Source organism: Carassius auratus, chromosome 24 (assembly GCF_003368295.1).
Source record: "Carassius auratus strain Wakin chromosome 24, ASM336829v1, whole genome shotgun sequence".
NCBI classification, from domain to species: Eukaryota; Metazoa; Chordata; class Actinopteri; order Cypriniformes; family Cyprinidae; genus Carassius; species Carassius auratus.
Genome location: NC_039266.1, coordinates 579,073 through 603,195, shown reverse-complemented (window position 1 = coordinate 603,195; position 24,123 = coordinate 579,073). Strand labels below are relative to the sequence as shown.

Below are 24,123 nucleotides of genomic sequence, written 5' to 3'. Positions count from 1 at the left end.
CAATTAGCATATTTAGCTACAAAGTAACATGTCTAGTCAAATTTGCCTGAAAAAATAAGCTTATTTGAGTTATTTGAGAAAAGAAACTACATTTATGACACAGTTGTTGTTAGATTTCAATGGTTATTTCAAATATGAAATTTTATGGTAATCTTAGTGAACAGTTTGGGAGAATTTAATGTTTCCCCATACAAAGTGAAAGGAGCTGCACTCAAAGATGGCCGCCAAGTGACATGACTTGCCTTATAGGGACTTTGGTATTATACAAAATATTTTAACCCACATAAGCTGCTGCAACTGACCTATCTGAGATAAGTATTCCATAAATTCATGCAATGAAACTGTTATTAATAATAGTTATTATTTATTATTATATTAACCATGCTGAGATCGCTAAAACTAACATAAGAAGGTTGGCTGGTCTTAGTTGGTTTAAGCTGAAAGTAGATGGTTATAGTTGGCCTCCCAACCTGGCTATGGTCAAGATGGCCAGCTAAAAAAATAAAATAATAATAAAAAGTGGTCAAAATCCCTCTAAAACCAGCCTGCAAACCAACTATGACCAGGCTGTAAGACCAGCTAATATATGCCATTTTTAATCATTTATATAATTAAAAAATGTTTAATATGTACATACTATATAGGCTAGTATAAATGATAACTTGTTTTTTATTTGGCAGGAATTATTTGTAATTGCTGAAAAAAAGACTACAAGTAATGTATTATTCAAGACAAATGTATTATAATGGTGTTACATGATTGACAGACCATTAAGTAACACATAGCCTATTTGCTTTGGAACAGTTGAGATGACAATGGCTTGCTTCGAGTGTATGAAATACATAATGCATTGTAAGGTGGATTTATTGGCTGTGCATTTCACAAGTTTTGAATATGTCTTTGGATCCAGTCGACGAACTTGGCCACTCTTGTGTAAACTCCGGGAAAGTTGGGTCTGCCACAGCCGGAACCCCAGCTCACAACACCTGTCAGAAACCAGCGGCCGCCTGAGTGGGCTTGACAGGACAGAGGACCACCTGAGTCTCCCTGAAATCAAAAATTGGTTATGTAAAAATCCAAAGAGACAGCTCACTTTCATCACAGAGAAAGGCTAGTCCTTTAATAATGCTCTGAAATGAGACACTAAGCTTATGTTCGGTTCATAAAGCAGGAACCAGTCCAACGGTTGTTATCTCCCCTCACCCGGCAGGCATCCTGCTCTCCTGAGGGCACACCAGCACACAGCATGCGGGGTGATACAGCGCCATAGCTTCTCTTGCATTCACTCTGGCTTATAATGCTAACTTCTGCCTTCTGCAATACAGTGGGTAGAATCTTATCTGTATAAACAGAGGGAAAAAATATATTTCTATGCCATATATTGTAAAAAAAAAAAAAAAAAAAAAAGACACTAAGAGACATATAAACAAGAAACCGACTCTCTTTCTAGTTTGGGTACTGTTTAAAAGTTGGGGTTCTGTAAGTGGTTTTTATTTATTTTTATATATTTTTAAAAAATTAATACATTTATTCAGCAAGGACAAATCAAAACAGAGTAAAGCCTTTTAGAATTTTACAAAAATTCTAAATGCAAACAAGTGCGTTTGAACTTTATACTCATCAAAAATATATATAATAGTTTTCACAAAAATATTAAGTTGGACAGCTGTTATGAAAACATTGACAATAAGTCTCGTGAGCAACAAATCAGCATATTAGAATGATTTCTGAAGGATCATGTGACACTGAAGACTGGAGTAATTGCTGAAAATTTGTCTTTATCATCTCAGGAATAAATTACAAATTAAAATATATATATATAAAAATATATATATATATATATATATATTTTTTATTTTTTTTTAAATGGTAATAATTCTTCACAATATTACTGTACTTTTGATCAGATAAATTCAGCCTTGGTAAGCATAAGAAACTACTTTCAAAAACATAAAATAATCTTACTGACCCCAAAACATAAAATGTTACTGTTCCATCATTTGTCAGTGTTTTTTAGCTCTTTACCCTGCTCAGAACGGTAGCCCCAGCCAGTGACCCAACAGCGGTGTCCCTCAGTGAATGTCTGTGAAGGGGCCGGCAGACAGATAGGCTGGATATATTTTTCCAAACTGCTGGGCCAGGCCTTCTTCAACTGCACAAGGGCGATGTCATAGTCAAAATTTCTCGCATTGTAGTATTCATGCACAATGAATCGACGGATCTCGGCCACATGCTTGGCACTGCCCTGGTTTAGCATGCCTAGATGAGCCATCCACATACGTGGATCTGCCAACCTGAAAGCGTCAAAAATCACACATGCTCAAACTGCATTAAGTCCAGCTCATTGCTGCTAACAAAAAAGGTATTAAACATTGATATTCAGTAATTTATACTGTAGATCTCTCACCTTTCTTTGCTGAAACAGTGCGCTGCTGAAAGAAGCCACTCATCGGATAGGACAGATGCTCCGCAGTACATCTGACCAGAAAAATGCATGCTGACCTGCCATGGCCACTCCCCCTCCAGCGCATTGATCCCGCCCACAATACGCTGCTGTGTGGCGGCACTGTCAGAAACACGCTTTGAAGGGGTGGGATTGCCACAGGCTGCAAATTATATTGAAACATCAGACACAAGAAGATTATGTAATTTGCATTGTGTGGACAATGAATGTTGAATATTTACGATGTGTGGGGGGAACATTGCGGCACACCACACAGTTTAGGAGCAAAATGGTTAAATGTAGGATTTTTTTGTCCTCATGTTTGTGGTCTTATAACATTTAAAAAATCTTTCAGCGTTTACCCAGCATAACTCAAACGTACCATGTTCAATCTGCACCGAACTTCATATTTTTTGACCAAAGTCCTGGCTTGAAGACATCTACATGCCAATATTCAGTTAAGGTGCGGTCACACTAACCTTTAAACGTGCGAAATTATTTCGGATGCCGCTGCGAATATGGGCGGGAGCAAGATATAACGGTTTCCCCTCAGTTATCACAACATGGATTAATCTGTGCTTGTACTGTCTTTTGCGACGGTGTCGAAAGCGTCTTATTATATTGTACTCTCTGTCTCTCTCTCTCTCTATAAATATATACACACTTAACAATAAAAAATTATAGAACATGTCCTCATTCAAATGTACCATCTGTTCCTGTTTCCATTGACACTGCGAACCATGCGGCTTCTTTTTATTATCTTTTAAATACGTATTAACGTTATATAAAATACAATGCTGCGCTACGGCTAAAAATGGCACTACCTTCATTTTTTTATTTCTGTACAGAGAGGTCACGCAGTATCGATCATCTACTGGTCACACGACTTCACGTGATGCGAATTCGCAGGTCAGAGTTCACCAAACTTGAACTTTCGAACGCAGCGAAATGCGGAATTTTTCGCATGAGCCTGCGTTTCCGGTCTGATGCATTCGCATGTGTATGAATGGAAGTCAATGGAACGAAAAGTGCAGTGTGACCGCCCCTTTATAGTCATAGTGGCACCAGCTGGCAGCAGGAAGTTTGGCACAAATAAATGACATATTCCTCCTATATTTACCACTTAAAATGCAAATTGCGAGGGCCCCTTAAAGCTTTAATTTTTATTGCAATTCAGATGATTTTGCATGTTTTTTATTTTCTGATTTTTTTCTGTACATTTTCTTGTGTTTAGTTTTATAATTAATTTTGATTATTTTAAATCTTGAAATTTGAAGTTACCATACTGTTAATTGTTTAGCTCATACGAGATTTTAATAATAATAGTGGAATTCAAGAATATGACTGCAATTCCCTAAAACAGACATGAATGGTGTTTAAACTATGAAAAATCAGTTCTGTCTCTTTATAGATCTACAAACCAATTTGATGAGTAACATAATGTTTACGGATGTTACCATAGTAAAACTCACCACAGTCCTTCTCATCACTGCGGTCATAGCAGTCATGTAAGCCGTCACATTTAGCATTTTTCTTAAGAATGCAGGCTCCATTGCCACATTGGTAACTGACTCCAGAACAGCTAGTCTCTGCACAGCCAACACATTAATCACTGTACATACAATTAACACATCTCAAAGTGAGACTTTTTAAATAGTTCTCACATTACCCTGAGTACAGTTGATCTCATCTTTACCACTGGAACAGTCCGTCTCTCCATTACAGATGTATAATGGGTGCAAAGGGGATAAACCTCCACAGATTTTAGGAGGTTTCGCTGTTGCATAAAGATAACTGCTAATAAAATGCTGAATTTTGACAAAATTTTGATAGTTTTACCATTGTAGAACTACTGGGTTTACGTGATTTGGTGGTTAAACCTACAACAAAACATCTCATCGCTTTCATCCTGACAGTCATCCAGTCCATCACAGCGCCTGAACTTCTCCACACACAGACCTGTGGAGCACAGGAAGTGACCCTCTGGACATGCTTGAAAAAAACAACAACAAAAAAACAAGTCCAGAGTTAGAACATTCGGTGCCATGAGTCATTTTAGTGACTCATAACATATTATTCCTCTGCTCGTAAGTGAGAATGTACTACTGATGAAAAATGACAATTGAAATTGTTCTGCATTTCCTCTGTTTTGGCAGCATTGTTCTTACGCTGGCTGGTGTTGTAGCTGCTGTAAGTGGCATTGAAGGACTGGTCAGCACTTCGTGAGCTGCAGCGGAAAACCACTTCAGGGTTTTGCGCAGGAATACGGAAGACGGTTGAATAGTCAATGTAATTTCCACAGTATCTGTAAATCAGTTGCATTTATTTCTATACCAGCATAAAATGTTTAGAATCAGTCTATAACCTGATAAATAGGATTTACTATCAACATTAAAGGAACATATCGCCAAATGCAACATCTGTCACTATTTACCCACCATAATGTTGTTTCCAAATCTGTTTGACCATCTTCTGTGGCAAAACATTTGGGTTGTATGGAACATTTTTATGGGTCTTTTTTGGTGTTTGCTCAGTGTAAACTATTGTTGTATGGAAAAGAGATCTTTAAAAGATATTTTTTTTTGCTTTCACAGTAAAAAGTTAAATGGGTGAGTAAATAATGATAATAAGCAATAGGCAGTGTGAATGTGTGTGTGAACTATTCTAAAAAATATATGGTATAACTACATAAATGAAATGTACTTTAACAAAAAAAATCTAAAGATTATTTCCTCGGAAATATCACTTACATAATCTCATTGATTTTCCACCAGCCGTGTTCACAGTTTTGCAAGTCTTTTAGTTTTAGCATGTAGTTCTGGAACCTGAGAGCCACACCAAGAGCACCGCTGGGCATCTGACACATAAACACCCATTTGTCACATGGATGCTGTGGATAATATTGCTGCACATTAAAAAAAGCTTTTGATTGGGTGCAGTACCTGAAACATCCAGGTGCAGGAGCACTGACGGGGCAACAGGCTGGGGAAGAACGGACTGGTTATTACTCCAGCATCACCTGGGCCAGCAGGTAATGCTATCGTATTCATACACTCTGTGTATGGGAAAGATGAGAGGGCCTCAGGATCACAATCAGCCATACAATCATACAGATACTTTAGTCAAGGGACTCACGCTCTTCCATGAGAGCCTGGAAGTGTCCTCGGAAGATCTTATTGCCTTGAGTGAGTCTGAAGGAGAGCAGCATGACATTGGAGGTGGAGACCAATGAGATCGGGGCTGACACTGATTCACAAACCCTTTAAAAAGAATGCATCAAATGAAACTGATCATCTCAGTGTTTTTTGTCAATTAATTTGTCCTCCTGTTTTTCTGTTCTGGAGCATTTGAATGTGTTGCAAAACATCTACATGAAGATGTTCCGGAATGACTTCCCCTAAAATCCACAAAAAAAAATCTTAAAAGGTATATATCCATAGGCATATAATAATAAAGCATTCTACTCTACCTGTACAGAATCATGCCTCTCATGGGAAGCAGAGAGTCATACACGGTGAGGGCATCATAGACGCAGTCACTAGGGTCAATGCGAAAGCTCTTCACAGTGAGACGGATGACAGAGCCTGGAGCACTTGTCAGTTTGATGTAGCAGCTCAAGCCTCCCCATGAAGAGAACACATTGAGGGGAATACTCACGTCAGGGACCCCTGCGTACAGCTTATCCACACACTGAGAGCCTGGACACACAGAGAGATGATAAAAGCACCCATCATACACAGCACTACAATAACACAGTACAAGGTTCTGTTAATAAAAATAGACATTCACAAAGGCTTTGCTTGATATTGATTTAGAAGTTAAGAATAAAAATTTCAATTTCTAAACATTCAAATAATTAAATTAAATTAAATTAAATTAAATTAAATTATTACATCTATTTAACTTTATATATAAATTATTATTTTTTTAAATAAAAAATAAATTTCGACATCCAAGATGCCATTTTAAAGACTTGGATAAATTAGCATTCTAAAAATTAAATTACATATAATTTAAAAAATATATATGTACATGAACCATGTACGATTTTTTTTTGTTTTTGTTTCGATACGTTTCTTCAGTAAAAAAGGACTCATAAAATTGAGTTACAGTTTAGAACATTTACACTGTTACAAAATATTTCAAATAAATTCTGTTCATCAAATATAACTGCTTTTAACACAATAGGCTTCTATCAAAAACTATACTGATTTATATATACAAATATACTGACCGACTCCTAACTTCAACGGTAGTGTACGTTCCATTTTTTTTTATTCAAACTGCCATTTTGCATTCTTTCTGCTACCTTAAATGCAAATCCAAGTCAAGTTCTGGAATAAACTAGAATTTAAAAAGCAGTTCTGAATTGTGCACAACCTAGGTTTGTCATGTTTATGTATTTATCAGTTGTGACTGACTCACCCACAGCTGTTGATGAGTAATCTGAGCGCAAAGCAACTGAGAAAACAAGGAAAAAGAAACTGAAAATTTAAATATTTTTTAAAGCTAAAATTATTCACAAAAAAATTAACAAGGAATATATGCACAAAATATAACCATGTAAATAAGGGTTACCATTAACAAGAATGGAGTCGATGTCCACAGGAAGGCCCTGCAGGAAGCCCACTGAAGAGCGGTTCTGCAGACTCATGTGCACAGAGTCTTTGAGGATGGCACTCACACAGTCCTCACACACTGATGGAGTCTTCAGATGCGGCACCACGAAGATCATCCAGAAATGCACCAGTACACCACCTTGATTGTTATTACTGAAGACGCGAGGTCAGAGATTATAGCATCATTTACTGAAATAATATTTAAACATTATTACTAAAAATAATTAGTGACTTCATGTTTACTTTAAAAGTGAACTTCCAAATGAAAAATGTCAAAATAGCAAATCAAATAGTGCAGTCTTTCAATGGATACTTTACTGAAAATATAACCTACTAGAGTAATACTGGAGTGACTGTACCTCAGATCAGAGATGACGGTTTGTTTGTAGAGTCTGGACACTGAAGATGTTCGGTATACGCTGGTTATCTTTTTGGATTCAAATATTAAGGTGAGGGTTTTAATGATTTTTAAAGCCATTTATTCTTATGATATATTAATGCGGTGTCACTCACCACATGTTGAATGCGGTTTGCCATGGACACAAACTCACTGGAGTCAGCGTGCCGGTACTCTGGTATAAACTCCACGTTGGCAACACGGAACATACCAGCAAAATACACACCACTGTTGCTCTCTCTCCGGACTACAAAACATAGTGCGCATTTCGGTTAAATGACGGTTAAACTGTGGATATTATTTTCAATACCCTAGTGAAAATACACTTTTAAACAGAGTGCTTATTGCAGGAAAACAGTGCTTTAAACCAAATTGTATTTGTTTGAAAAATGATCAGAGAAATGTAAGGACAAGAAGCAAAGCTAAATTAAAATATGCTTTAATGTTATTTCTACTGAAACTTCCATGTCATGTATATGATGGATGGTAATGATGAATTTGAAATGAATTCATTTAAAATATATATTAACTTTAAATGCTTATCAGTAATGATACATAATATTATTATAATTATTAAAATATCAAAAATATAAAATTATCATTGTCAACATTAAAATAAGTGCACTTATTTAATACATGACATAATTATTAATACATAATGACTGAAAACCTGCTTTAAATTAAAACCCTTATTTTGACATCCTTACAAAGCACACTTTTTAAAAACGGTTTTAAGTAACAGTCATGAAAGTTTCTTTAAGAACACTTAAGTGGCCTTCTACTTCTTAAATATGATATTATCAAGTAGTTTAGTTTAAAAATAAACTTACAAACGTTGAAGCACACTACAAGTGCACATTCAGTACATTTAAGCACACTTCTTTTTCACAAGGGTATGAACAGTATATTCGCGTTTGGGTTTAGCTTACATATAAAAACCCACAGAAGCGACCACATTATCACCACAATGACAAACACCACCACTGTGATGAGAATGGCCAGATTCTGTAGATCCAGTATCGGATTTTTCTTCTTTATCTTTTTTGCTCTTCTCCTGCGTCTGTTGTATCTTCTGCATAGTTTATTAAGAGTTGCGTCCACCGTAGCCACTTCCACGGACACATCAGCTACCTGAAACCACAGGTATGTATCACATTCTGATCTGAGGTAACACTGGCACAAAAAAAGCCATCTGCTGTTAATGGAGAACCAACAGTGTGATGATCTGGATTATGGTGATTTGCATGAGTATTGTTATACAGTAACTCTCTGATAGTTTTATTACACAACGAAAGAGTCATGAAGATATCAAACATTACGCCGCCAAAGCACTTTTGTCATTTCAGGACTCAACGTCTTTCACTTTTCTTGAGTAAGACATCTATGTTGATGTATTTTTAAGGGTTCAAAAGAAAAATAAGGGGGAAATTAGTGGCTTCAGTTTTCGGATATAGGGTGTGTGCTGTGGCCTTATCACAAACAGATATTATTGCAATGAGTGGTTAGAGTTACATGGTAAAGTCACTCAGTAATTCTGAGAGAGATCCAACTGGGTTACAAAATCCACCTCACTCTGAGCTCACAATGACCTAAAGGCAACTGCTTCAGTCATTTCCCAAACAAAAAATAAAATAAAACCAATTTCTGCAATCTCTATGCAGCCTGACAGATGCATTTAGGCCAGGGTTTTCTGGAATACAATATGAACATTTCATGTCTAAACTACACTAGTCTATATTTTAAGTGGATAATGATTAACTTTATGACCTTTCCTGACCTGACCTTTCATAAAACTTGTCCTAAAAACTAAATCCAAAATGCGTTTTTGCCTTAGGTCAACTATGATTAACTTTTTTGATAAACTTCAAATGTTTACTACCATATTTCCATTATTTTATGGGGTTATCATTTTTTTAAACAATAAAAATATCCCATATTCAAATTTAAAGTTCAAATGTAAAGGTTTTTTTGCATGGTAACACCAGGGTATTTTGAGGCTAAATTTAATTAGAGATGAAAAACATTTCTGAAGGGTCAGTTAGAGTGTAACAAAAGGACAAGAGTCTACAGTCTGCACTGGTCAGTTGTGTTTTGAGACCATCACCATGAGTGTTGCATTCGTTGTGGTTGTCCAGTCATACATTATTTACGCGATGTCATCCCATCTCGTTCGCTGTATTTAATTTACAATGAGATAACGTGGGTTAAAAGTCTTTCCAATACTTGATATTTTTCAGACAACCGCAAAATGTGTTTTATTTGACATCAAGTAAATTTCACGTTTGCCTCCCTAAATTTTAAATGTTAAATGACTCAAAAATGTTAAGTTACATAGGGACCGTCTACGAAATATAGGCCAAACGATAAGGGCAGAAAAACGTGTAATGGCTCTGTCTCCCTTAATTATGAAGAGAAAAGTTAAGATGTGCACAAATACAAACAAATATTTATGTTTCATGCATTTTGGTGCTTTTCTTTGTGTACATTTGTGTACACTTTAAATGACAGAGTCATTGAACATTTATCTAAGTCACTTTACATACGGTCCCTATCTTTCGCCTATAGTGAGGAATATGTTATAAAATATATTATAATGATATGAGAGGATAACGTTAGATAAACTAACTTGTATGCAATTATTTATTCTAATAAGCAAATAATTTTTTTAAGTCTAATAAATATCAAACTTTATAGCCGACGTCTCTAAATTCATAATTTCAGCAGAGATCAAATGCTTTACCCCTCACAGAAAGTACCACGGTATCTGCAGTTTACGATAAAATAACGTAGATACGGTTACTTTTATTATACTGAAAATATAATAATAATAAAAAAAATCAATGTGAAATCCAAAAGCATGATACAATATTTATACTTTTCTTCTTTAGGCTATTTGTAGAATATCCCACACTATTCTAAATTGTGATTTGGCATTAATAACATAAACTAAAGAGACTCGTGTTATTTTGTCGGAAGCTATGGTTATCATAGTGATTTTGAAGGGGTCCAGCAGCATGAATTACTCACACTTGTGGTGTCTTCTTGGGCCGCATCATCATCGCTCCCCTGCGCGCTTTCTTCTCGCGCGGTCTCCATGGCGTACAGTCATTCATTTGGACCAGCAATCTTAAAAGTTCGGATCCAGTCCGGCATTGTTAAAACAGTTTTCCCCAAAATACCCGTCTGCACTCTCAAGGTGAACGCGAGCAGCGGAATGAAGGCGAACAACACGAGGCTCTTCGGTTCCACCTGACAGTGTAACTGTATCCAGGCGGGTGTGCACACAGTGAGCATTGTGTTCTCTTATCCTATAGATGCATTCAGCTCCCTTGTACCTCAGGGACGACCGTAACTTAAACTATATTTGAGCACTTGCAGACACTGTACATTTGGTTCAAGTTTATTTACAGAATGAAAGGTGTTAGTGTTTGCTGTCTTTACATTTCAGAAGGCTCCAGCCTCGGGTAAAGCAATAAAATTATATAGACATGTAGCTAAAACGCAGAATACAACTCTTTGTCATAAAAGACACACATTTAGATGAAGTGAGAGATGGGAGAAACCCAATGGGAAGCAGCGTTTTTGACCATATCAGTAAAATGACATGACGAAGAAAAAAAAAAAAAAGAACACTTTCCAAACTAACACACTGACTTAAGGCTAAATAATGAGGCACACGTCATTTTACACACATATGAATATAAATATACAATTCCATGTGTGTGCATTTGAATATGACAAAAACATAGATGTAGTCCTGTTATATTTCATCATTTATGGATCTCATCAGCATAATGTAAAAACACTAAATGTTGTCTAAAGGTGTCTCTTTTTGTCATTTCCTGAAGAGGGCACTGCGTGCAAGTGAGTACAACAGGTGAGAGGGCTTCTTCTTTGGCTCTGCTAAAGAGAAGACTTGCTGCTGGGGGATGCTGGTTGGCACAGTCACATGCCGCTGATGGAGAGGATGTAGCGGCTGATGGTGAGGAGGCACAGGATGATCAGAATAATTCATTTCTGGAAGCAAACAGACACAAAATCCTTAAATTTCCAATGTATACGTATTGTCTGAATTGAGAATAGCTGCCTGGGGCCATGGACACGATGGTCACTGAATGAACAAAAAGTAAATGAAAATATTTTTTGTGACAACCAACTGAAATGAAATAAAAAATGTTCACAAATTTTAATATATGGTGCATTATAAATCTGAAACCTGTATTCAGTATGATCAGCCTGTAATAAAGATTTTAGAAATCAATTATACTTAACAGCTTTCTAATTTTAATTTAACACAGAAAATAACATTTAACATTAACACTGAACATTTTTAAGTTATATCATTTTTTTTTTTTGGAAACCCTAAATATTAAAACTAAACCAAAATAAATAAATAAATGAATAAATAAAATGAAAAACTAACAATAACTAAACTAAATTGATAAGACAAATGAAATAAAAATACAATAAAAAAAGAAAAGAAAGTACCACCAAAGATAAGAAAAGAAAGTACCACCAAAGATACCCTGACTCTGTCATTATTAAAAAATATAAAAATAAAAAAAAAATAAAAATTTAACTAAATTTTCATGAATCCAAAACCGACTAAATAAAAATTGTCCAAAAATTAAATTATCTTATCTGTATTGAACCAGACAATATCTCTAGATAATCATTTAAGTAAATCTTATAAATCTCAAATAAAAACCTAAATGAAACAAGACTAACAATGACAGAATAAGAACTCAAATAAATTGATGCTGTAGAACTGATATAAAATGAAAATAACATGAAAAATAATAATAAAAATAAATACTACATTAAAAATGTAATTAAAATATATTATAACTCTGCTTTGACCTCCAGTTCCAACAAGACAACAAAATACATACTCTTCATATTTCCTTGTTTAGTTTTCCTGGCGTTGTGAACTGCTTGCTTTCTCTGGGCCTCGGTAATCTCCATCCCTGCAAAGCGATGAAAATAATGAACGTCATTCTTTGAATTCATGGCATGAAAATTTCATTCCAGAAGTGAACACGTATTCCTTCAGCTGTGAGACTGACCCATCTCTTGGTCTTCCTGTACGCGTCTGCGCTCTCGAGCAAACGCTTGCAGCCATCGCTGCTTGTCCTGGCTCTTTCTGCAGCACAGCACACACAGCACATTCAGGTTCTCTGCGTGCCGCAGGAGAAACGCGTTCTTCAGGACGCCCAGCTCAGCGTGCCGTCCATCAGGCAGGTCGATTAGCTTGAGTAGGTCAGTGTCCATGCGACCACGGTAGTGTAGCAGGTCTCTCCGCAGGACGTCTTTCTTACAGAACACCAGCTGGTGGTCAAACAGGAAGTAGCTGCGTTGTTGCGTCTTACCGGGCCGCACTATCCGCGTTAACTCGCCGGAGTGAATGAGCTCGGAGCTTCGTGTTAACACATCTTCACCCTAAAGGAAATACACACACATATACATATATATATATATATATATATATATATATATATATATAAAAATGTATATTTTTTTTCATCATTTCTGAAGAATTAGAAACGTGGAATTGTTATGAAGTGCACAAAGCCTCATCTAGCCCTGTGAATGACCCAGTACATTAACAAATAAATAATCTAATAAACTGATCAACATGGTATCCAAATTAGGGCTGCACAATGTGTCATTTAAGAATCGATATCGCGATGTACAAATGCACGATAGTCACATCGCAAGATGTGCGAAGTAGGCTGTCGTAGTTAATCCGTTATTCATTAACTGTATGGGCCAGCTGCTCCCGGCCCTTGACGAATGTGATTCGCGGATAAATTGCACATCATAGAGTGAAAGTTTATTTGCATGTGTTTTTAAGTCCTGTCAGTTTAACAGGGCAGAGAGAGAGAAAGAGAGAGAGAGAGAGCGCGCGAGAGAGAGCGTGAGAGAGCACGTGAGATCGAGAGAGAGACAGAGGGAGAGAGAGAGAGAGAGACAGAGAGAGAGAGAGAGAGAGAGTGAGAGACAGAGCGAGCGAGCCCCGGCCGCACTACAAGAAGCGCTGTCTTGCTCTCTCTCCCTCGCGCATATTAATCAATTGACACGATGGTGTCGATGTTTAAATCATTTAAAATGAGAATGTAAGTGTGCTCACCCCATTTTTGTTTGTAAGAAAAAATTAGATTAGATTTCATATCGCAATATATATCGCAGAAAAATAAAATATTGCAATGTCATTTTTTTCCAATATCGTGCAGCCCTAGTATCCAATAAATATCTTTACACAACTGCGAATGAATCAAATTTCTTGATACGAAAACTTCAGAGAGGCTGTGGCTGTTTCCTGAATTTCTCTGAACACGTTTAATGCTGAAAGCAGTGGAGATATCACTGACCGCCCAGTGGAGGATGGCCACCTGCCAGTGAGCGATGGTGTCGATGCTCTCAAGTCGTCTTTTCCTTTCATTTATCAGACTTGCCACATTCTTCATTGCTTGATGTGCGGCACACACCCTGCGTGGTCACTGAGAAGAAAAACAATTGTAATCAATTGTAAATCGTATACAATTGTAATCGTTCATTTATTAGCTTCATATTTTGTTTGTAGAAATGTTTCTCTGGGATTGTTGTGTACATAACTGAACAGGATTCAGTGGATAAAGAATAGAAATGATGATTCTGTCTAAAGAAACAAAGCAAGAATATGTAAAGATATCAGTGTTTTTCCAAATATGCACACTTTTAACTATAAGCACTGATTTATGTTATTTAGTGAAGCTTGCATGTTGTAGCGAGTTTGTCGACAGCCCATCCAAAGGCAGCACAAAGTTCGACGGTGTCAGCCGCCTCAATTCTCTATGCAGGAAAAACCCGGAATTGTACCAACTCGAAACTTTTGAATAATGTATGTAAGAAAATAAGCTACCTGTGGTCTTTGGGTGTGTACTTCAAAAGCTCTCCCAGCTGAAGAGGGTATTTACAAATCTTCTGTACAGGTGTGAGTAGAAAGCCAGCAATGGAGATGTCGATCATCTGCTGTAAGAGACGGCAGGCTTCGAAGAAGTGTTTATATCTGCCTTGTTTCATCAACCGTTGTAATTCAGCACATGCCACTGGATGTGTGTTACAGTATTCAGAGTATATGGAGAAACCGTCCTCCTGACAGGGAGAATAGATATAATGGGGAATATGAGCAAACTGTGAGGAAAACATTCATTTCACTGGTTCTTTTCTAAAGTACCTGCTGTAGGAAGCAGGAGCCAATCTCACTGAGATGAGGGTTCTGGGGATTGTATTTCTTTTCTAGGTCCTTCAGAAACTTTCTCTGGAACCTGTAGATGTCCTCGATGTTGCTGAAGATTGTCTTTAGCTGTGCATCAGTAAACATGCCAGGGTGCTTCCTACACTGACGGATATATCCCTAAAACAACAAATCATTCTGGATTGAAACATCAAAATGAACATTTCGTTTTTTTGCATTGCTTTGGAAAGTTTTCCTTCCCTGAAAAATATTTTTAAGCATTTGACCAGCAGAGGTCATCAGTGAGACTGCTGGATAAACACAATCTGATGGATAAATGAATGTATTTGAGCTAAGAAATATTTAAAAAATTTCTTAACTGTTGTTTTGATAGGACTTCTGAATGTTTAGATACAGCTATTTATTTCCACTGGACTCCACTTGCATAAATAAAACTGCAAAGCGGTGAAGTCCCATGACCACACTTTAGCATACTGCTGTTTTGGATACGTTCAACATTGCATGGATATCTAAAACACCATTTGGTTTCAAATACATAAAATAATGACGATAATCATCATCATCAATGTTACAATACTCAACACAGAGTATATAAACTACCATTCGAAAGTGTTTGAGAGAGGCTCTTTAAGATGCTCTTTAAGACTGCATTTGATCAATATACAGTAAAAACAGTAATACTGTGAAATATTTCAAATAACAGTTTCCTTTTAATTATTTTATCTTTCTTTTTATTATCTATATTTAAAATGTCATTGATTCCTGTGATGGCAAAGCTGAGTTTTCAGGATCACTACTCCAGTCTGTCACATTTCAGAAATCATTTTAATATGCTGATTTGCTGCTCAAGAAACTTTCTTATTATTATCATCAATGTTGAAAACTGTTGTGCGGTTTAATTTTTTAGTGGAAAACATGATGCAGTACTTTCTCCAATGAATAGAAAGTAAAAAAAAGAACAGCATGTATTTAAAATAGAAAACTTTTGTAACAGAAAAAAAACAACAAATAAAAACTTTTGACCGGTAGTGAACAATGTAGTATGCTAGTATTCTTGTATTGCACTAGCGTGGAGTTACAGATCACTGAACTACTCTTGAGCACTACATCTATTCTTCTTGAAAGAAGGCAAGTGTGTATCAATCTTGATCTCATCTTTAAAATGACAGGCATAGAAGATTGAATACCATTCAGGCTAACTTAAAGATAAGGTTTTTTAAATAGAGAACATACATAGACCACAAAACAAACAGATTAAACTAAAGCAAATGTGAAATGACTGGGATGGAGGCTCACCTCACAGATATCTTTGAGATGTTTGATGTAAACACGCTCTGTGTCCATGATTTCTTTGACCACATTGGCTCTCATCTGCTGTCTGTGCACTGAGTTTTGTTTGTGAGCATCCGGTGGGACGGATTCCTCTGCATCCGGTGGGATTTCTACACTATCACTGCTTGAATCCTCCTGATTCACCCGAACCTTGACAACAACATATCATTACATTAATTCCAGAGGATCAACCGGGATTAGGCACAATTCTTAGACAACATTCAATTGTGAATGAGCCAACTGGACAATCCACTTCTACAGGAAGTCTAGATCGTTTCATCTGAAGCCTCTTTGTGTATTATTGACTCATCTTGTTGGAGCCATAGATTGACAATGGGATGCATTTATTTACAGCTCAAAACAATAAAAAGCATCATTCCGTACACCTGCATTTTTTTCTAAACCCGTCATTCAGCACATACAACTGTGATGACACATCTAGCATTTCCTCTTGGGTCACCCGGTGCAACCGGACAGGATGTGTTACTATGTTCAAGTGTTACTTTCAAGCTGTGTGGCTTTTGTTTCACATTCATTACTCCGAGGGGGTCATAGTGCAACTCACTCGCACAAAGCTGGAGGGAAACCAGGCCTCGCGGTCGCCCACCGCACCCCACCACCAGTCCTGCTCCTGAACATCCAGAACACGGATCACATCCCCGGCTTTGAAGGCCAGCTCCTGCTCTTCCATTGTGACATGGTCCCACAGAGCCTCTGCATGCACGGCATGTCCCAACTGTATGTACTGGAGAAAGAGAGAGATGGTAGTCAGGCCAAACCTATTGAGGCTAAAGGTCAGACATGATAAGAACAGTACGGAATGACAACATGCACACGAAGTGTGACGATCCCACACAAGCACAAATGCACATAACTCCACATAAACACATGATTGAACAGATAAGATAAACAGTGAAATATGACCTGTTCTGTAAAGCACAGCCCATAAGTGCAAACAAAGATTTAAAATGTGTGTACATGTACTAAAAGTAGATTTCATATAACATTAAAAGTGCACAAAGTAACTTTTACCACTGTAAAAGAGTTTTACCCCACTTTAAAAGATGAGAAAATGAATAGTACATTTCTTGAAAGTTGACATTAATTGGTCATATGTATAAAAAAAACTGCAATCAAATAAAAATCTAAATATTTTCAGTATACAAAAGTACCAATATCTAATATTTAAATAAATTATATATTATCTAGCAACATATTTGTACTTATTTTAAACTGTATGCATAAACTGTATAACACAAATTACAATATAATTAAAATTTTAACTAATATTAATAAATTACAATTAAAACATTATTACGTCATTTAAAAAAATTATAATATTACAAATAATAATTACTAAACAAATACATAATACATTCTATATATATATATATATATATATATATATATATATATATATATTTTAATGATCATAAAAAATGAAATTCTTTCTAAACCTGATTGAGTGTTGTAAAGATCGACTTCTGGTTGTAGATACGGTGTTCCTTCAGTCAGTTCTTCAAAGCTGCCATCCTCTTCACTCACACTATCATCAACCATTGGATCAGAACTGCCATCTATAATGTGACCGCATTGAATGAAGTTAGAAATGATGCCATAAAGAATCAATATTTGTATTGTTTCATGTTTGTAGGTCAAGTGCACACTTACCACTGAGCACTCTGCGTCCTCTGCGCCGCCCCATCCTATCCAGTCCGATAGGTGTGCTTTGGGAGAAGACGCAAGGTCTCAGACGGGCAGATACGGCCCGGTATGGAGGCACTCTATGAGAGGGCACTGGAGGACGGGATACCGGCTGAAACAAAGCATGACAGATTAGACTTTAATCAGCAGCCTTAAAAGGAGCCCACTGTCAAAAAGGCCTTATGTTCAGAGTTCAGTGACTGTGGAGAGCAGGACAATGACCTATGATTACATAACACTGCAATTTCAGCTCATCCGCTTGGCCAAGTGCATAACATTACAACCATGACAACGAATTTCTTGCTGAATCTCACAAAGAAATGAGTAGATTAGATTTGCCAGAATAAAAAAAGAAATAGAAATAAAGTAATAATAATAATAATATTAATTATTGACATATTACTGTAATGGATAAAAACGTCTGCTAAATGACTAAATAAAGAAATATTACTATTATGTTATACAATAATAAAAACCATCAGCAAAAACTTAAATACTACCATGATATGTTGTATAAATCCAATTTAAACATTTGCAAGTCCATTAAAATAATCAGTATTAATGTTCAGAATAATAATTGTACATTAATGTTTTAAGTCAAATAAATAAATAAAAAATAGTATGAGAAAAGGTTTAAAACAATTTGACTCCTGCAGTTCTGCTGTGGAGTCCCTGTTGAAGACCACTTTATTACACTAATGAAAATAAGAATCTTTTTTTTTTTTTTTTTTTTTTGAAAAAGAAAGAAAATAAAAATGTCCTAAAAACAGGATTAATTTCTCATATACACATTTTTTTCAGGTTTGGTTAGATTCACCATTTAACAGAGCAGTATAGTTATATCAGTAATACAGCATCAAGGAAATGATTGTCTGATGCAGCATTTCTTTAAAATAACACATGGATCACACTGTTACTTAAGAACAAATGAAGTTACAATCAAGGTCTAAAAATTTCTTCCAGACCTGAACTATGACATTTTAAACCCATAATGCAACACCCCAAGGGAGGGACCTTAATGGGATCATATTAGTGTTAGGAACAACATTTAAAGAAAGAAATGGCCTTACAGAAGGCAAGTTTTCAGTGTCATCCTTCTGCTCGGCAGTTGGGGATGAATACAGATCCATTCCTCCTATAACAGAGATGGGACGTCTCTTTCTGCTCTCTGTTTGAGTGCACACATGACCATTCTCTGGTCTGTTGCTCTCTGTGTAGCTGCCATTGCTATTGTAGTCCTTTTGGGAAGTGTAGTCCATGCTCTCGGACTCCCTGTCCTCCTCTGGGATGCAGTACTTTGAGCTGGCCAGCTGGCCATAGTCAGACACTGGCCTGGGTCTGGAGCGACCGGCCCTTTTCCTGGCTACCACAGAAGAGGAAGAGTCACTGGCAAAGGGTGGAGAGATTGTTGTTGGAGTTACCAGGGCGGATTGTGAGGAACAGGTGCTGGTGACAAGTGAAGCAGCAGCAGCTGAGATCTCGTCACCTTTGAGAAACGCTTTTGTGATATCTGATGAAGCCTAAAGAGTCAGAAGACAAATGTCAAACTTTATGCTTTAAGTCCTGCAACATTAAATAAATTATTTCAAGATTTTCCGGTTGCACTTTATTTTACAGTACGTGTGTTTACATGTACTTATAGTGTACTTACAGTGTATTTATCTAAGAAAGTTCTGGTAATACAAGGTAACTACATGGGGTAGGGTTAGGTTTAGGGGTAGGTTCAGGGTTAGTACCTAGTTATTAAATAGTTATTGTAATTACTATAATGAGTATATAGTATGTACATGAGGAACAGGACTTTAAAATAAAGTGCTACCGATTTTCCCACAGACATTAATGTGGTCAAGACCCAATAAGTACATAATACAAAAACTATAACAAACCCCACAGTGATATTAGTTCATTATTAGTGGTTACATTAAATAATTTGTGCTGTCAAAAGGTTAATAGCAAGTAATCACATCCAAAATAAGTTTTTGTTTACATAATAAATATGCACAGTACACACACATATATTATGTATATATAAATACACATACACAGTTTATTTTTTGAAAAGGTATATATTTACATTTTTATAATTTATGTTATACACATGATTTTTTTATATATATACATGCATGTTTGTGTATTTACGTATATATAAATAAATATACACTGTGCACACATATGTTAAAAAACTTATTTTGGATGCGTTTTGACAGCACAAAAAAAAAGTAATTATAAAATTACATGTAAATGATTAACATTTCAGTTAAATATCAAAGCAAGGAAAACTTGTTACACAATTGTTAATCATTGCTCAATAATTATTTAAGGACTATTAACTAATAGTTCAGAAATTTACTTTCCCAAACAACATTTAATCATCTTCATAACTAAAACTTTTCACAGGCATAAAGAATGTTTTTATTATTCATTCTTTTAACATTATTTTTAATTTCTAGCATATTTTACATGAATCAGAAAAATAGATTTAATTTTTTTACATTAAATTAGTCTTTGACTAATTTAATGTAAACAAAAAAGAAAAAAAGCTATTTACTTGAATGTATTCTTTTCTAAAATTTGCAATAATTGCTGAAATTCATAGCACTATAAATGCAACTCAATTGAATCCATGAAACCGTAGGCCTACTTTTGTTGCAAAATAACAAATATGGTGCAAATCATTACTGATTTTTATTCTTACAATTTTGTCAAATGGGGCAAGTGATATTAGCAGAATTTCAGAAAGCCAGTTTTTAGTGATAAATAAAATAGATTTTTTTAAGCAGTAATGTCTGAAAAAATGTCAGTCTGACAGACATCTTACCTCAAGATCATCAGTCTCCCTCTCTTCAGTCCATAAACACTGAAAAGGCACACAATAAATAAGCACCATATTGAAGACAGTACACAACACATATGCAAACACATCTATGCACACACACACAAACACAAACAGACAAGCAAAACAAAGTTTGACTGGGATCGCTCTAGCTTGGTTAGATTACTGGACTTTGGTGCTTGGGTTGTTCTTTAGGGGAGGAGAACTGTCCTTACTGATACGTGTCCAGTCTCGGGTCTAGAAGCTGTGTTTAAGCAATCCCGCTAATCATAAACATCAGCTAATCATTAACGCTACCTGCTGTGTGCCTCACAGCTGAGCAGCCCATGTGACACTGATGCAATGTACCACTCCAGAAGAACTGCTGTGAAATGAGATGTCACTCATCCAATAAAAAAAAAAAAAACTTAAATAAAAAAAATTAAATCAGATCAAGGCTTTGGTTGCATCGTCAGATACAAGGGTCACCCGTGTGAGAAACATATGACACAAAGAAAAATCTGAGTCTAATGTAATTTATGACTTCCTATGTAAAGGTCAAGGTCATTCAATGAACTGGAACGTTCCAGTTATTAAGCGTTTAGAATTAGATCACCATGACCTCTTTGACTTTATGGCAATCGCTGATGTTTCGCAGAGATTTCACATTTTTTACATTTAGTCTTAAAGAAAAGTGCTTGTTCTGTCTTGCTGCTTATTATCAGCAAGACCCATTTAAACAAAAAAGGTAATCAATATCGTCTAGACGAGGAAAAACATGTTACATATGAAATCTTGCCAAACTGCACACACTACAATTTTCAGTTTGTCTGACTCAAACACATTTTGGGCCACAAACTGCATGTGCACAAACACAACACATTTATAGCATAATGTCCCACAGAAATCCCTCTCTTTGTTCCCTCAAAAATAGTAGTTACAGTATGGTAAAAATAAAGAATGAATAAAATAAATATAAAGTTATTTAATTGTACTATAAAGTTATCTAAACCATCTTTTTGTTGTGGTCTACAAAGATAGATTTGAAGAGCTCTATGTAAAATTAACTGGGTTTTACCATTTTGCCTGGTCCTGACATGAGTGAACATAGACCATTTTACACAGAAAAGACTCGTAAATAATTATATCCCACTAGTTTCATGCATGCTAAACATTTTTAGCTTTTACATGCTCTTTAAAAGTTCAATTCAAGTCTAAAGCAATAATTTGCCTTCCACAAATGTCATGTAATCGCTTTTGTCTGACAGATATTGTACTAGTTTGATCAAACAATTGTAGCTTTGTTTCGTACAGCATGTGCATACCTAGCCCTGACTCCAATTACCCATAACAATTTGACACAAAATGTTTATTTAATCATTTAAATATTCTGTTGCATCTCTTCTTGGACAAAGCATGATTAAACAAAAAAATTATTACAGTTTGATTACAACTAAGAATGTAAATGTGCATGCTGTGCTTTTGTATATTGAGAACCAATTTTTTTCTTGTGGTAATTGACATTGCGCCACAAATGTTGTCTGTAGATCGAAACTTGTATTGAAAATTTGACAATATGAACTCATCAGGATTGTCTTACCTCCAAGTTAACATTAACACCATTGACTGTCTGCTTTCGACTGGGGCTTGAGCAATGCTTGGGCATGTGAGAGTAGTGGTTATTTAATCCATTTTGATGGCACTCCATAGGTTCACAGTATTTTTCCTGTGGGGCTTCCGAATGGAAATCTGTTGAGGACACAGCCACCTGAACATAGTCACTTATCAGGGCTGTTGTTTTGCTGGGAGGCTCCAGAGAGTCATCTAAAGTGGAACTAAAGACAGCGGGGCAGGAGGGCGCGGGGTGTATAGTTGGGTTGTGTTGGTGAGTGTTGACCTGCTGGGTTTACTGGGTGTGGGTGAAGGCCTTCGCTGGCGCCCACTCATTTGTACACATGGGGTTCTGCGGGAGTAGTCATCATGTATCTGACTGAGAGGTGACAGGGTTTTTCTGGAGATGGGGCCTGGTATGTTTTTACGCTTGACCGACAGGTCGGTTAAACTACCGACAAGCTTTTGCAAATGTCCACGCGTCCTCATGGGGCTTTGACGTTGACCTGAACCATTTTCCTGCAAGTCAGCCAAGGAAGAACTGTCGGTCCTCTGAAAAATTATAGTACTGGGGCATTCTGGGTTCTGTGGTTCAGCTTTGCGTCTAAAATGACTTTTGAAGACTAAATTATCTGCACTCTTGCTTAGTCTTTTGAGACCCTTGACATTTTCTGGATTCTCAATGTTCTTGCAAGGTCCAACGGACTCCACAGTGCTGCTGGGGTCAGGCTCACTGTTAGACGGGCTCTCTGTCTTGACTATGTCAAGCAATGAGATCCGTCCTGCCCCATAAGCCCTGCGGATACTCTTAGAGAAATGGGAATTTCTCTGAAACCCATTCACATCATCCTCACAATCATCTTCATCCAAAACTGAAGACATCTTTCCAGTTTGAGCGGTTCCATTTGACACTTTGTCCGTTTCCTGGATTTGATTAGTCGCAACCTCTCGTTTGGTTACTAAGAAACTACCACCATCCTCAAACATCGAGGACGGATTTCTCTCCTGACCTGCTGCCATCGCATTGCTCCGGTTCTGGATTCCTTGGAGCACAGAAGTCCGCAGTTTTTTGAAAGAACCCATGACACGGAAGCTAGCCAATCCGGACCATGCCTGTGGTGTGACAGGTGGTCCCCTGAGTGGAGTAATGTCCTCACATTTTGTCTGGGTGGAAAACAGACGTACAGCCCTGGATGGATACAGCTTGGCCTGGCCATCAGCAATCACAGGAACAGTCTGGCCCTGAGAATTCAGTCTGTTAAGCTGGTTCTCTTCAAAGCAAGGCTTGGACAGGGCTGGTTGCATATGGACCATACAACCAGACCTCAAACTTGGATTCTTCAGCTGCTCCTCTGTGAAAGGTTCACTCTGTGGGTCATTGTTGTGAGAGGAGCCCTGTGGGTCCGATAAAGGTGCCTGCAGAACCAGATTGAAGAAAGTTTAATCTTGATGAACAAGGTGACAAATCAGCAAAAAGTGTTGGAACAAAGACAAACCATGTGATGTGGAGTGAGACAATAAATGACCCATTTGTTTTGTCTGGGGAAGATTTTAACTTCGCACTTCAGTGAAACAATACAACCCCATTGTGATAAGCATAACCTTGATAAGTCACATAATGAAGGAACTTTCAACTATATCCTTATATTACCTGTTTGATTACCTGACCTATGCAATACTAAAACTCAGCTCAGCACAGGTGAAGCAATTCAAAGGGTTCTTATCCACCCACAAGTGTAAATCAAGCTTTAACGTTTCTCTTACGGATGAATAATGCCTTTATCTGGCATATTGGAGGGTGTCATTGAGTAGCATGAGAGCTTTGCTCATGAGTAGGTTACACAAAGTGCTGTAAAAATTTCCTGTAAACGATTTAAGCTATGCCTTTTTTAGTAAGAAAGAGAGGCCCTCTACACCAGGGTGTGGATATTGTTGCCTGGTGCGATGTTCACTATGATGAAAGGCTTT

General features: G+C 36.7%; 3 protein-coding genes across 3 annotated transcripts; all 3 read right to left on the bottom strand.

The window, feature by feature from the left end:
• Positions 1 to 727: 727 nt before the first annotated feature.
• On the bottom strand, positions 728 to 10,691 carry LOC113041907 (transmembrane protease serine 7-like). The gene is made up of 18 exons (XM_026200487.1): positions 10,487 to 10,691; positions 8,389 to 8,590; positions 7,576 to 7,706; positions 7,422 to 7,489; positions 7,022 to 7,215; positions 6,869 to 6,904; positions 5,913 to 6,141; positions 5,579 to 5,703; positions 5,386 to 5,498; positions 5,194 to 5,300; positions 4,612 to 4,748; positions 4,328 to 4,435; positions 4,113 to 4,220; positions 3,916 to 4,032; positions 2,408 to 2,606; positions 2,026 to 2,294; positions 1,204 to 1,340; positions 728 to 1,047 (listed from the first exon to the last, which is right to left on the bottom strand). The coding sequence occupies exons 1-18, from the start codon at positions 10,553 to 10,555 to the stop codon at positions 880 to 882; spliced, it is 2,517 nt and encodes an 838-aa protein (XP_026056272.1). The 5' UTR covers positions 10,556 to 10,691; the 3' UTR covers positions 728 to 879.
• Positions 10,692 to 10,843: 152 nt separating this feature from the next.
• On the bottom strand, positions 10,844 to 22,279 carry LOC113041909 (spermatogenesis-associated protein 13-like). Its single transcript, XM_026200489.1, has 13 exons — positions 22,145 to 22,279; positions 20,551 to 20,589; positions 18,803 to 19,252; positions 17,700 to 17,844; positions 17,511 to 17,605; positions 16,594 to 16,773; positions 15,993 to 16,178; positions 14,676 to 14,855; positions 14,361 to 14,593; positions 13,831 to 13,948; positions 12,526 to 12,898; positions 12,352 to 12,426; positions 10,844 to 11,476 (listed from the first exon to the last, which is right to left on the bottom strand). The coding sequence occupies exons 1-13, from the start codon at positions 22,250 to 22,252 to the stop codon at positions 11,295 to 11,297; spliced, it is 2,364 nt and encodes a 787-aa protein (XP_026056274.1). The 5' UTR covers positions 22,253 to 22,279; the 3' UTR covers positions 10,844 to 11,294.
• Positions 22,280 to 22,345: 66 nt separating this feature from the next.
• LOC113041908 (uncharacterized) lies at positions 22,346 to 23,592 on the bottom strand. Its single transcript, XM_026200488.1, has one exon. The coding sequence runs from the start codon at positions 23,467 to 23,469 to the stop codon at positions 22,369 to 22,371; it is 1,101 nt and encodes a 366-aa protein (XP_026056273.1). The 5' UTR covers positions 23,470 to 23,592; the 3' UTR covers positions 22,346 to 22,368.
• Positions 23,593 to 24,123: the final 531 nt, after the last annotated feature.